Here is a 12,965-nt window from a genome sequence, read left to right as displayed (position 1 = left end):
TTCTTTTTCTTAGTCCAATACCGTAGGGCGGTCTTTCCCGACTGGTCTAGAATTTTTTATACCTATATTTACGGGCATTTTTCTAACCAACAAATTCGTACATTCTTTTAAGTCTATATCTCGGTTTAAAGTAAAAAAAAGGAGCTGCATTGGTTTTTCTTTAAAAAATAATCTGTTTCAGTATACATTACTTCTTGACTCATTGTGTGGTTGCAACCCAGTGTCAAGATCAATCAGGATTTTCTGAACTTATTATATGGCTTACCCACACAACACATTATGATATCATAGAACCAATTGCATCAGGACCTGTGCCTGTTGTTACGACAAGGCTTGCACATGATGAGCTGAAGTGGCGATTTGACTTAAACAAAATCAGAAAAGCTTTATTTTTTGAGCACTTTGCCCTGGTCAACAGGCCCACAGATTTTGCGCCACATGCCTCTCCCTGCTGCACAGATTACATGCATATTCAGACAGGCAGAGTTGCTAGGAAGCTCCAAGTATGAAATAAGCCGTTGAAAGAAGTTGCCAAATCGCCCCCTGCACTGCGCGGCTATATTGTTTATTGCACCGTGTTGAAAAGGATTTTTTCGGTGTTGGAGCCAAAACGATTGAGCAAATCAACCACGCGGATGGATCCTCAAAATGTCTCCAAATGACGCTACCTCACCTCGGCCGTGTTGAATCCAGGTAGCCGGCAATAATCTTGATTTGCTTGCATTACTTTTTGCATGGATTTCGATGTTGATTTGTAGCAGTTTTTTTTTCTCCCCGCCTTTTCTTGTACGCTAGAGGGGGCAGAGTACGTTGCATGGAAAATATGTTAAATACCTGTAGGATTAAACATCTTCTCAGAAGAAAATTTCAGAATGATATAGTGCTCAAACAAGAAGATTTTTCATAAACATTCGACATAATTACTATGTTCTTTTAATTGGTGTACTTCCGTACTCCGACGTTCCTCTTCCTTCGAAAAGAAACCTAGCTGTTAAAACGAATTCCTTGGTGCACATTAAGGCCAATCTCAATAAAGTTTCATAGGAGTTTTATAAGTAATAATTTGTTGCCACACAAGTAAAATTGTTGATTTGGCAATATTATTATGAGTGGGAGTTTCATCAGATGAGAGAGGAGTTTCATTTCCATGACACTCAACGGTCATAGAATCTTGGTAACACTACAGTGAAAATGTGCATTGAGACTGCTCTCCACAGGGACACTTGCCCCTTCATTTGTCGCTAGTGAATGGATCTCTCGGTGGCCTGCCTTCCAAAATCGGACACAGCTACCATTAATTATTCATTCATGTAATCATGTGGTAGAACCCCTTATGTGAAGACTTCCAGCTTGACTTGGACAAATGGAAACAGGAGGTGGACACGAATGCCCCTCCCCGCGTCCAAATAAGGACACCAGACGAGCTCGGAAGAGTTCCACTGTGAAGTGTGAATGGCTTAATAAGAAGATAAAAGGAAAAAAAAGCAATGAAAAGTATTTGGACCATAGGTAATTCAGTGGCCCTAATTTCTGCCCAAGTTGGGAGGTAACCTTCCTATTGGTCATTTTTCAACCTTGTTTATTTGAATGAAAATACATTATGGACGTAAACACAGCATGAGTTCTCATGCCCTATGAATAGACGCATGCATAACTACTCTTATGATCACCTTTGGGATACTAAGTCGACATATTTTGAGATTGAAAAAATTACTATAGAAGCCTTAGTGTAATGAAAGAATAACATCATTTATTCTCTGACAAATTTACGAAAAAATACGATGGATACGTTGCGGCATAATAAATCTAATCAACTGAGCTACGCACAATTCGTAAATTAGAAATCCCTTAAAAAAATTAGGGATTTTTTGTTTTAACATTGTTCCTGCCTTCATGTTTTGCCTCTTTCTTAGATTTTGGCCAAAATTGTTAAGAAAACGAGGGCACAGCACAACCACGGCCCTGTTTAGTTACCCCTAAATTTCGAACTTTGGCACTATGCAAAAATAATATTTTCTATCACATAAAATTTGCGGTATATGCATGAAGTACTAAATGTAGACGAAATCAAAAACTAATTGCACAATTTTATTGTACTTTGCGAGACGAATCTTTTGAGCCTAACTAGTCAATGTTTGGACAATAATTCACAAATACAAACAAAATGTTACAGTTATGCATTTATGGTAAAAATGTAGACTTTGCTACTCCTAATTTAGGAAATAAACAAGGCCCACGTTAGAAAAGAGAGAGAACAGGAAAGAAAACGTGAAGCGGCAAGAAGCAGTCAGGTAGGCGGTAGGCCCATGTTAGCAGCCTACTAGCAGGCAGTCCACGCGCCTCCAAAATACTGAATCAACGGCTGCCATTTCAGCATCTCTCCCCCTCGCGCTCGTGCCTCGTGCGCCCTCTCCCCGCGCCAACGTGGCTCCGCTCACTCACCAACCATGGCGTCCAAGCCAAACCAAATCATCCTCAGTCTCCGACGATTTTTCTAACGCGTAGTACTCTCTGCTCACCGTATATATGATTCCGCTACAGCAAGCGTCTCTTTCTCATTCCCTCGCACGCCTTTTCCTTCGCCTCCGTCGTTCCCTCTCCTCTGTCCTCTCCCCGCGGCGCTGCCAGGTGCGTGCTAGCTCTCCTCCCCTGCCCCGGAATGCGCGATGCCAAGCCCCTCCGGCTCCAGCGGCGGGGCCCCGGCATCACCCTGCACCTTTTTGTTGCCGTCCTCCTCCTCGCCGGCGTCGCACGAGCCCAGCGGAGCCCGCTGCCCCCGCCGCCGCCGCTGGCGCCGGCGCTGTCGGCCGTCGAGAAGCAGCTCAACAACCTGACCAACCAAGTCGCCGGAACCATCTCCGACAAGTTCAGCTTCTGCGTCGCCGACCCGTAAGCTCGCTCGCTGCTCGCCTCGCCTCCCCATCGCCGCCGCGACGCCGTCCGTACGCCGGCGGAAGAGGGATAAAGAAAGAAAGCCACCGCGCGCCTTTTTGTTTCGCTTCGGATTCTGATCCGGTCCCCCGTTGCCGCGTTGCGTTGCAGGCAGGAGGATTGGAACGAGGCCTTCAACTACACGTCCAACCTCGCCTTCGTGGATCAGTGCCTCAAAGAAACCCAAGGTAAATCGAGTTCGTCTTCTTCGGCTCAATAATTCAACCATGCCTATTATATTCCGGAATACTTCATTCACCTCCTCTGCTTGCTTGCTCTGCTCTTCTTGACCGGGTTTCTGGTTGATTTGCTGCGTCTTCTCGACTTGTTTATTCTCATGGATCAGGGAGACAGGGAATCTTGTCTCGGGAAAGATTTGTTGGGTGAATTATTAATAAGTATTATAGTTTAGGGACAGGTGCCTATGTTGGATCAACTTTTCAATAAACAAGGTCCAAATACTCCAATTAATCCCAAGTGGACTCAGCTACCCTGTTTTATTTCCAGTTCTTTTTTGGATATCTACTACAGCATGTCACATAATTTATTTAATATCTCCTGATGAACTTGTAACGGTTGCTATCTCCAACTGATGACGCTTAGGATGACGGAGCAGGACTCTTCGGCGTTCCTTTTCCCTGTTAGATAGAAGACTTTACATGCCTTGCCCTGAAATAAGTCATATCTGTGTGATTTAGTAACCAAGCGGCGGATTTGTTTTCAAGAGCTGTGTATCTTTTCATTAAGAAGAAAAATGAACATAGTTCTTACAATGCGGACCTTCCCGAGCGCACGCACACGGTTATTTTACATGTTATGAAATTACATTGCGAAACCAAAACAACTTAGAAAAGAGCACAGGCAGCATCAGGGAGCTAAAGTGCTAAGTGCTGAAGCTCGTACAGCTGCATCCGGCCATCCTAAAACTGACAACAGAGTAGCACCGGCTTCTATCTAGAGCTGTGCTTGCTAGGTAATGGCCGCGGTGATCTGAGCAGTTGACTGCGTTGTCGCTATCTTGCACACTTCCTCACCATTTGTTACGACCTTGATAACATGAAGTGGACAGATAAAATTGGTGACATGTACTTTTGACAAGTGGAACCGCTACCCTACCACAACCATTTATTTGTGTTAGAGTATGCTTCAGTACAAAGGAATTTTGAACAGCAGCTGAATACAACTTCGAGACTGCAGTTGGGTTTGACAAGCTCAACTCTAACTAATCGTATCTAGTGACGTTTGTATCTTTAGAAGTTAGGCACTTTGACTCATTCTCGTATCAGATGAATTTGCAGCCATTGTTATTTATTTTTTTTTGAAAGGGAACTTGCAGCCTTTATTATTTTACTTTACTTGTCGCATTAATCAAATTACGTGCTAATATTCAATCTAGTGTACTGGGAAAATTTGGAATTAATGAATCCCTTAATGAGTCAAATTTTGAATCCCACGCTTATATCTGGTTCAAGGCCACATTACTAAGTTTTGCATTGTATCTAAATGATTCATTCAGGTGATCTGCCGCAGCGTCTATGCACACCTGATGAAGTCAAATTCTACTTCTCAAGTTTGTATGACCGTGACGGTGATAAGAACATCAACCTGAAGACTAACATAAACTGCAACATATCTTCTTGGGGGAAGGGGTGTGATCCAGGATGGGCTTGCGCCTCCGATCCAGTCCCTGATCCCAGAAACCGTGATAGGAGCAACATTCCGCTGAGAAGAAGGAACTGCCAGGCGTGCTGCGAGGGCTTCTTCTGCCCTCGTGGTCTTACTTGCATGCTCCGTGAGTCCTATACACTTTTTCGTTTTTGTCAAATCTCAATTAATTTGTTTAGAGAAATCAGTCTATCGGGTTGTGAAATGACATGAACCTTTGTGTTTCTTTTGGCTATAGCTTGTCCACTAGGCTCATACTGTCCACGTGCCACGGCGAATGAAACAACTGGTCTTTGCGATCCGTAAGATTTTTCTTAATGTATTCCTATTGCAATAGGTTTCTTCATAAACAAATACAGTATGCCATGTATCTAAATTATGGTACTTTGGTCAGATACAAGTATCAGATAACTCCAAACTCAACAGAGAGTTGTGGAGGTGCTGACATGTGGGCTGATATCCAGAGCACTGAAGAAATCTTCTGCCCAGCTGGTTACTATTGTCCAACCACAACAAAAAAAGATTCTTGTACCAGTGGGTACTGATCTAACATTATGCTGTCAATATGATATGTTTTAACTTAAACCTTTATTAAGAGAAGTGGTTTGATTTGGTCATAATTGTGTGTTTCTTCTGCAGGCACTTTTGCAGATTGGGTTCCACCGCTGAAAATAGTAAGCATCGAGAGCATGACTTTGATCATATAATCGTACAAATTTTAGTTCAATGAGCTGAACTGGGATTAATTTGCAGAATGCATAATAAAGCGCAACTGTGATGAAAACGCAGATAAGGAAAGCATCGTCATTCTTGGTGCTTGCATAGTGGTAAACCCTCTGGTCCAATTTTGTAATTGCAGAACCTTAATAATGACTATCTCTATCTCTTTGTTATAACAACGTAGTTAAGTTAGGAATAGTTTTTTACTGGAAGCCACAAATACAATGAAGTAATCAAGTTCACTGCCAATTCTTGTTTTTACGTATGATTCAAACTTCACCCATTCAACGCAGGGTGCATTGTGCCTGCTGCTTCTGATCATATACAACTGCTCAGACAAATTCCTCAGTATCCGTGAACGGAGGAAGGCAAAATCACGGGAGAATGCCATTCAGCTGGCTCGGCAGCAGATGAAGGCGCAAGAGGGATGGAAGGCGGCAAAACAGTTTGCACGAAGGCATGTGAATGGCATGCAGGGTCATCTTTCACGCACATTTTCGCGAAGGAAGTCGTTTCGTCAGCAGGCTGACCTGGAGACTTCAAGCCATAGAGTGCAGGAAGCACCACTGATGGGAAATGTCAAGACGCAGGAACTGTCAGACTCTGCTGTGTTTGCAGCTGAGAGCACGAATGAGATAACTGAAGTGATGCCATCAGTTATTGTTGATGTCAGTGGTGAAGGAGAAGTTGTTGCTGCAAAAGAAAAGCCTGTGCCAAAAGGAAAGCACAGATCAACCCACACACAAGTATTCAAGTATGCATATGGTGAGATCGAGAAGGAGAAGTTCCGAGAGCAGGAGAACAAGAATCTAACCTTCACTGGGGTGATTGACATGGTGAAGGATCAGCAGAAAGAGATAACTAGGCCTTTGCTCAAGGTTGAGTTCAGGGACCTGACTTTGATGCTTGGAAAAAAGAAGCTGTTAAGATCTATCAATGGCGAGCTCCGCCCAGGCCGTGTGACTGCTGTCATGGGCCCATCAGGAGCTGGCAAGACCACATTCCTCAATGCCGTCACTGGGAAGGTGAACGGCTATAAGATGACAGGTTCGGTCCTTGTTAATGGGAAGAATGTTAACATCCGTTCTTACAAGAAGATCATTGGTTTTGTGCCACAAGATGACATTGTTCATGGGAACTTAACTGTGGAGGAGAACCTTTGGTTCAGTGCAAAGTGCAGGTAATAATGATTTCATATTAACTACGTTTCCAGTAATTAGCTCACCAGTTTCTGAACATTTTCAATGTGAACCTACAGGCTCTCTGCTAGAATGAAGCATCGCGACAAGGTCCTTATAGTGGAGAGAGTAATAGATTCTCTGGATCTTCAAGGGATCAGAACTTCATTGGTTGGGACTGTTGAAAAGCGTGGGATTTCTGGTGGGCAGAGAAAGCGTGTTAACGTGGGCCTTGAGATGGTGATGGAGCCATCCCTTCTAATCCTGGATGAACCAACTTCTGGCCTGGACAGCTCCTCATCACAACTTCTTCTCAGAGCTCTTCGGCATGAGGCACTTGAAGGCGTGAATGTTTGCGCTGTTGTTCATCAGCCGAGCTATACATTGTACAACATGTTCGATGACTTGATACTTCTTGCGAAAGGAGGATTAATGGTTTACAATGGTCCAGTTAAGACTGTTGAGGACTACTTCACAACCCTTGGAATCCATGTTCCTGACCGCGTAAACCCCCCAGACCACTACATTGACATTTTGGAGGGCATTGTGAAGCCTGACTCTGGCATCAAAGCGAAGCACCTACCAGTGCACTGGATGCTATACAATGGCTATGAAGTACCAAGTGACATGCAAGATGATGTCAAGGAAATTGGTGAACAAACCCCACAAATCAGGTCCAGCCCTTCAATGTCTGGTTCAACCCCTCACTGCCTCCCCCTCAGAAACGCTTTTGCAGAAGAGCGTGACCGTCTTGAACACCATTTGTCAAAACCGAAGGACTTATCTAGCAGAAAAACACCAGGGATCTTTATGCAGTATAAATACTACTTGGGAAGGTAAGAACAACAGAACCTTTTTCAATCAGATTCTGAAAATCTTGAACAGCTACTAATCAGTTGTTACTGATATATACCATTGCAGGGTTACGAAACAGCGGTTGCGTGAAGCTAGGCTGCTTGCTGTTGATTTCCTGATACTAGGCCTAGCTGGTATCTGCTTAGGGACAATAGCAAAGCTCAGTGACAAAACATTCGGGATGCCTGGCTACATATACACTATAATAGCAGTTTGTAAGTTCAGATATACAGATATCACATTGTTTTCTCCACGAACATGGTGAAGAGTTCACTGACATATGTTATACCATGCAGCTCTTTTGTGCAAGATTGCAGCATTGAGGTCGTTTTCACTGGAACGATTGCAGTACTTTAGGGAAAGAGAATCTGGAATGAGCTCGTTGGCGTACTTCCTTGCCAGGGATACAATTGATCATTTCAGCACAGTTGTAAAGCCGATCATTTACCTGTCTATGTTCTACTACTTCAACAACCCGAGATCAACAATTGGAGATAACTACATTGTACTCCTCGCACTTGTGTACTGCGTGACGGGGATAGGATACACTTTTGCCATCTGCTTCAGCCCTGGTTCTGCACAGCTGGTATGTATGGTACCGATTAAACATTTGTTCAACATCTTCTACATGATTGGTCACATATATTGTGCCTAATTCTGATTCTTTTTGCAGTGTTCTGCCCTTATACCGGTTGTTCTGACTCTGTTATCCACTCAAAAGAGCACCCCGATATTTCTGAAGAGATTGTGCTACTCAAAATGGGCACTGGAGGGCTTCATAATTGTAAACGCCAAAAAGTTAGTGTTTGTTCATGTCTGTTTCTTTTCAAACTAGATATTTTTTCTTTATACAGGCCCTATTTTAATTTGTAATGTTGAACTAGAACTAATGGTTTTTTCTCTCTTTTTTGTGCAGGTATCCTGGAGTTTGGTTAATAACTCGCTGCGGTCTGTTGTTCAACAGTAGTTTCGATATCCACAACTACAAGCTCTGTATTTTGATTCTGTTTATGTATGGCCTGTTCTTCAGGACTGTGGCATTTGGGGCCATGATTTTATTGAAGAAGAGATAACCATAGTCTAGTTATAGCATTGTTTCATACTTAATTTTTTCATTCATTTGTAAATTTGTAAATCAGTTTTGATGTAAACTTTTAGTATGCTGACTAGCAAAAAAATTAGGAAATTCTTTTTTTGACATAAATCTAGGGATGAAGCCATGAATAAAAAATCCCCATTCACTGCCGCTCTTTTTGAGGTTTCCTTGTATTTTGTGGCGACAAATACGAAAATGATAATGCTAAAAGACAGAAAAATAATTTGGCCTCCTAACCATTTTCATGATTATTTTGTCGGAACTTTTCTCATCTTTTCAACCAACCCCACCCCAAGAGTAAAGACATTACTGGCCCAATCATTCACCCCAAGGACCCAAGCATAAGTCTTAATCCTAACCCTAACCCAGTCACGCCTTCCGCACAGCTGGATGCCGATGGCTCTCCACCTCTAGATTGGAGGTAAGCTCATCAGGAGAGCTGCATACATTGCAACTACATTTAGCAGCAGTGATGTCGCAGAAAAGAAAAGCAACGTGGGTCGAACATGTGGTCCGAGAAAATAAAAGGCCACATGAAAACACAGAAGACTCATATTTTTAAATCACGAAAAATATCTCGAAACTCCCAGAAAAGTTTGAAAAAAATCCAGAGATAGTTTGGGACATGAAGAATAGAAATAAAATATTTGGAAGTTGTAAAAAAATTACTAGAACCTTCCAAAAATTGGATAAAGCTATATGAGAAGAGGAATAAATTTGAGAAGATTTTGAAAAATTCAAGAAAAATCTAATCACCATCTAAACATATTTTTGAAAACTGTTACACGCTCAAGACACTAAATGCTATCGGCATGAATGCAACACGCATAAAACAACTTTATATCATATTAATTTAATTTAGAAAAATAACTAATTATTTTCCTATACTAATTTTCCTATCAAGAGAATAAATCTTGAGAAACTTTTTAGAATTAAGAGAAAATGTAACTATTTGTGCAACTTACTCAAATCCTAAAATCAAATATTTTGGGGTGTGACAAACATTTAGATGGAAATTGAATTTATGTTTTTATATGTGTTTGTAGCCTTATATTTTAGAATATCTAATTCAACCAACTCTTGGGATGTCTCGGTCCCTTTAGTGGGCTGGTCATCGTGGTCTGAGAAAATAAAAGGTCACACGAAAACACAAAAGATCCTTATTTTTCCGAATTAAATATTCAAATCAAAATTAGCTAGTGGAGGTAGGGGTAGAGGGGACACCCCGTCTAGTTGTCCTGATGGGCGGTATCTGCTCCCTCCTTTTGCAACTCATTGTCGTCGTCGCCGGTCTTGTTGCTGCCGCTGGATCTGCCAAAGTCCTCCATGGATCCGGCCATTCTTCATTCGCCAGTTTTCTCGTTCATTCACTCGTCCTCAAGCACAGAAGCACCATCATCAGAGAACGCCATCGACTGGGCCGCCTCCACTGGGTGAAGACCAAACTGTTCAACTACACTACGAAAAGCTAGCACATCTACACCATCGAGTAGATCACTCCCTGGACCAAACCCCAGCTGACGTTACTAGCGGGGGCCTCTTCCATCCCGACGCCATTGGCGTCCATTGCAGGCGTGCCGGCGAGAGCTGCTCCAGAATCCAGAAGCTTGACGCATGTCCTTGGTCAGAGAGATTTTCCTCGTATTCGACAGGATCTATTCTCTTCATTTCAAATTGTAGGTCGTTTTATGTTTTAGTATATAGTTTTTGCTATGCATCTAAATATGGTATATGTTAGATGCATAATAATCTTTACTTATTATTAAAGCAAGTAACGTTTCTGCCAGGAGGTTTCGTCCGTCGGGCTACTTTTGCAAAAAAAACCCTGACATTTCGTGAAATCAACCCGCGGTCCAATTCCGAGTATAGGGGGGCTTGGGTGAAAAAAGGAGGGAAGGGAGGGGGTTAAAGGGGAAAAACTTCTCCCCGACCTTGGCCTCGGCCGCTCAGGCCGCGCGCCCACCCTTCACGGCCGCGCCGCACCGCCCGCCACGGCCGCTCGCTTCCCCCTCCCTCCGAGCCGCGCCCTGCGCCGGATCCAGATCCGGCGGGAGCAGGGAGGGGCGGCGGGGAGCGAGGGCGGGCAGCGGAGCGGCCTCGCGGCAGCCAGCGGAGCGGGCGGCCGGCGGCCCCCTCCCTGCCAGGCGCTGCTGGGCTACAGCCGCCCGCCCGCCCGCCACAGCCGCTCGCTTCCCTCTCCCTCCGAGCCGCGCCCTGCGCCGGATCCAGATCCGCGCGGGAGCAGGGAGGGGCGGCAGGGAGCGAGGGCGGGCGGCGGAGCGGCCTCGCGGCAGCCAGCGGAGCGGGCGGTCGGCGGCCCCCTCCCTACCAGGCGCAGCTGGGCTACACGCTGTACGCCGAAATAAAGGTGTTCGAGGTGGCCGCGCTCTTCCCCGACCCGGCGGCGCTGCTGGCTGCCAACGCGCTCGACTTCGAGGGCCCCGGCACCGCGCACCGCATCCTGCCCATGGGCCCGCGCGCCCACCCACTGCTCCTGCGCCAATGGCGTCCGTAAGTCCGTCGCGGTCCGCTACGCCGCGCGCCCCGCCGACACGCTCGCCACCGTCGCCGACGTCGTCTTCACGGGGTTCGCCTCTGCCGACCAGATCCGCAACGAGAACAACCTCGCCTCCACCGACCCGGACGCGCCGCTTGACGCTGGGCAGAAGCTCGTTGTCCCATTGCCCTGCGTCTGCTTCAACTCATCCGACAACAACCTGTCCGTCGTGTACCTCTCCAACGTCGGCAGGTCAGGGACACCTTGCCCGCCATTGCCTCGAGCTACGAGACCACCGTCACGGATGTCATGAATGTGAATGCCATGGGGAGTCCTGTGGCCGCACCAGGTGACAATCTCGCGATCCCGTTGCCAGGTACGTTCTCATGAAATAACCAAATAGGCAACTTGATCGTCATTACTGAATCTGTTTATTGAAATACTAGATCTAAACAGCAGCAATATGCACTTGATGTTGGAAGGCCATGTAATCTGAATTTACTAGAAATGCTCTCATACGATTCGTACACAATGTGCATATGGGCTTTGGGAGTTTTCTTAATGGCATTGTCATCACTTGCATTGTCCATCCTGCTCCAGTACCAAGTACACCGGTGAACCATTGTTGTCGGCATGTAGGCAGGCGCAGGCGTGTCCAGGCCTCCAGGATAGGCGTGGAAAGCAGGGCGTTACTTCTTTCTCCTTGACTCAATATATTAGTTTTAATTTCTCACAAGCACGTGCTCATCTATTGTGTATGGAAATGGCATGAGTTCATCTTCTAAGAATCATTTATTACATGACTATATATAGCTGGCCACTTTGAGTTACGATCGTTACTATGCTCATTCACGAGATTACAGTAACTCTCTCCTAAAGAATTTGTTTAGTGTGTGTAGTATCCTGTGGGAGTAACAGAGTAGATGCAAGGCAGTAAATCTGTCCTGGTTCTTCAATTTTTATCCTTTATTTGTCATCCATATGGGTAGCTTGAACTGGCAGTCTAGCACTATCCAACTTGGTATATATACATTAATTAAAATAGCTGAAATATTTAGGTACATTATAGAAATGTAGGACAACCTGGCAGTCTAGCATTGTCCAACTTGGTGTATACACCGTAGGTAAAATAGCAGAAATATTTAGGTGCATTATAGAAATGCAGTAGGCCAACCGGAAGAAATTGGTGGCTCCCTTTTTTGTTAAGGATAAATTAGCACCTAAATTTGCCTTGACGAGTTGGATGTTTTTTTTATTATTTTGCTCGGATTTTTTATGGTCATTGTACTAATGCAAAACGATGGTTTCAAGTGTATTGCTAAGGAGGCTGAGCTGATGTTTGAGTTCCTGAGGCTTGAAGCACCCATTGATGATGAATTAATCACCCAGTGCACAACAATACGCTTGTGTGCCTTGAGCCTTATGAACTGCACTCGGGACAATTCTGTTTCTGCATCCGCTGTTATGTTGGTACGTGCTTGCCTTCAAAAAACCCAACTAATGTTATCATCCATCCATCCATTTGACAAACCAATGATCATCACCTTATGGATCATCTGTCAAACTTTATAATACCATCCATCCATTCTTGAGCCTTATGAACTGCACTTAACACAATTTTTTTACTACTAGCTTGTCGGCTCTAATGGTATACTAACGTGTGGCTTCAATTTAAGGGTATGGTGAAGGAGGCTGAAATGATGTGTTCGTGGATGCGTAAAAATAATAAGCCAGGCGTGTCAGGCCTCCAGGATAGGCGTGGAGAGCAGGGCGATTGGTGATGAGTTTGAACCACTTCTTTCTCCTTGACTCAATATATTAGTTTCAATTTCTCACAAGCACGTGCTCATCTATTGTGTATGGAAATGGCATGAGTTCATCTTCTAAGAATCATTTATTTATAGTTTTTTATAGTTTAATAATAGGGTTTAATTTCACCTGCGGTGTATGCCCAAAACTAAAAAAGTGATATAAGAAACCGCGCAAAATCAAGAAAAATGTTTGTGTGTACGACGAAACTATT

The 12,965-nt window shown here is 44.3% G+C and overlaps 1 protein-coding gene, 1 long non-coding RNA gene and 1 pseudogene across 2 annotated transcripts; all 3 read left to right on the top strand.

Annotated features, from left to right (window-relative positions):
- The first annotated feature begins 2,523 nt into the window (after nucleotides 1-2,523).
- On the top strand, nucleotides 2,524-8,600 carry LOC101770766 (ABC transporter G family member 25). Its single transcript, XM_004975110.4, has 13 exons — nucleotides 2,524-2,889; nucleotides 3,043-3,119; nucleotides 4,448-4,723; nucleotides 4,835-4,898; nucleotides 4,991-5,134; nucleotides 5,236-5,270; nucleotides 5,350-5,423; nucleotides 5,610-6,496; nucleotides 6,575-7,330; nucleotides 7,416-7,564; nucleotides 7,646-7,935; nucleotides 8,023-8,147; nucleotides 8,266-8,600. Exons 1-13 carry the CDS (start codon nucleotides 2,660-2,662, stop codon nucleotides 8,420-8,422), a joined length of 3,264 nt encoding a protein of 1,087 aa, XP_004975167.1. The 5' UTR covers nucleotides 2,524-2,659; the 3' UTR covers nucleotides 8,423-8,600.
- A 1,171-nt stretch (nucleotides 8,601-9,771) lies between these two features.
- On the top strand, nucleotides 9,772-11,332 carry LOC101758736 (annotated as a pseudogene).
- Nucleotides 11,333-12,226: 894 nt separating this feature from the next.
- LOC105914691 lies at nucleotides 12,227-12,658 on the top strand. The gene is made up of 2 exons (XR_001164435.2): nucleotides 12,227-12,412; nucleotides 12,619-12,658. It is a non-coding gene; the product is annotated as an uncharacterized LOC105914691 (long non-coding RNA).
- Nucleotides 12,659-12,965: the final 307 nt, after the last annotated feature.

The sequence above is a fragment of the Setaria italica genome, chromosome VII (assembly GCF_000263155.2).
Source record: "Setaria italica strain Yugu1 chromosome VII, Setaria_italica_v2.0, whole genome shotgun sequence".
NCBI classification, from domain to species: Eukaryota; Viridiplantae; Streptophyta; class Magnoliopsida; order Poales; family Poaceae; genus Setaria; species Setaria italica.
This window is presented reverse-complemented; position numbering and strand designations above follow the sequence as displayed.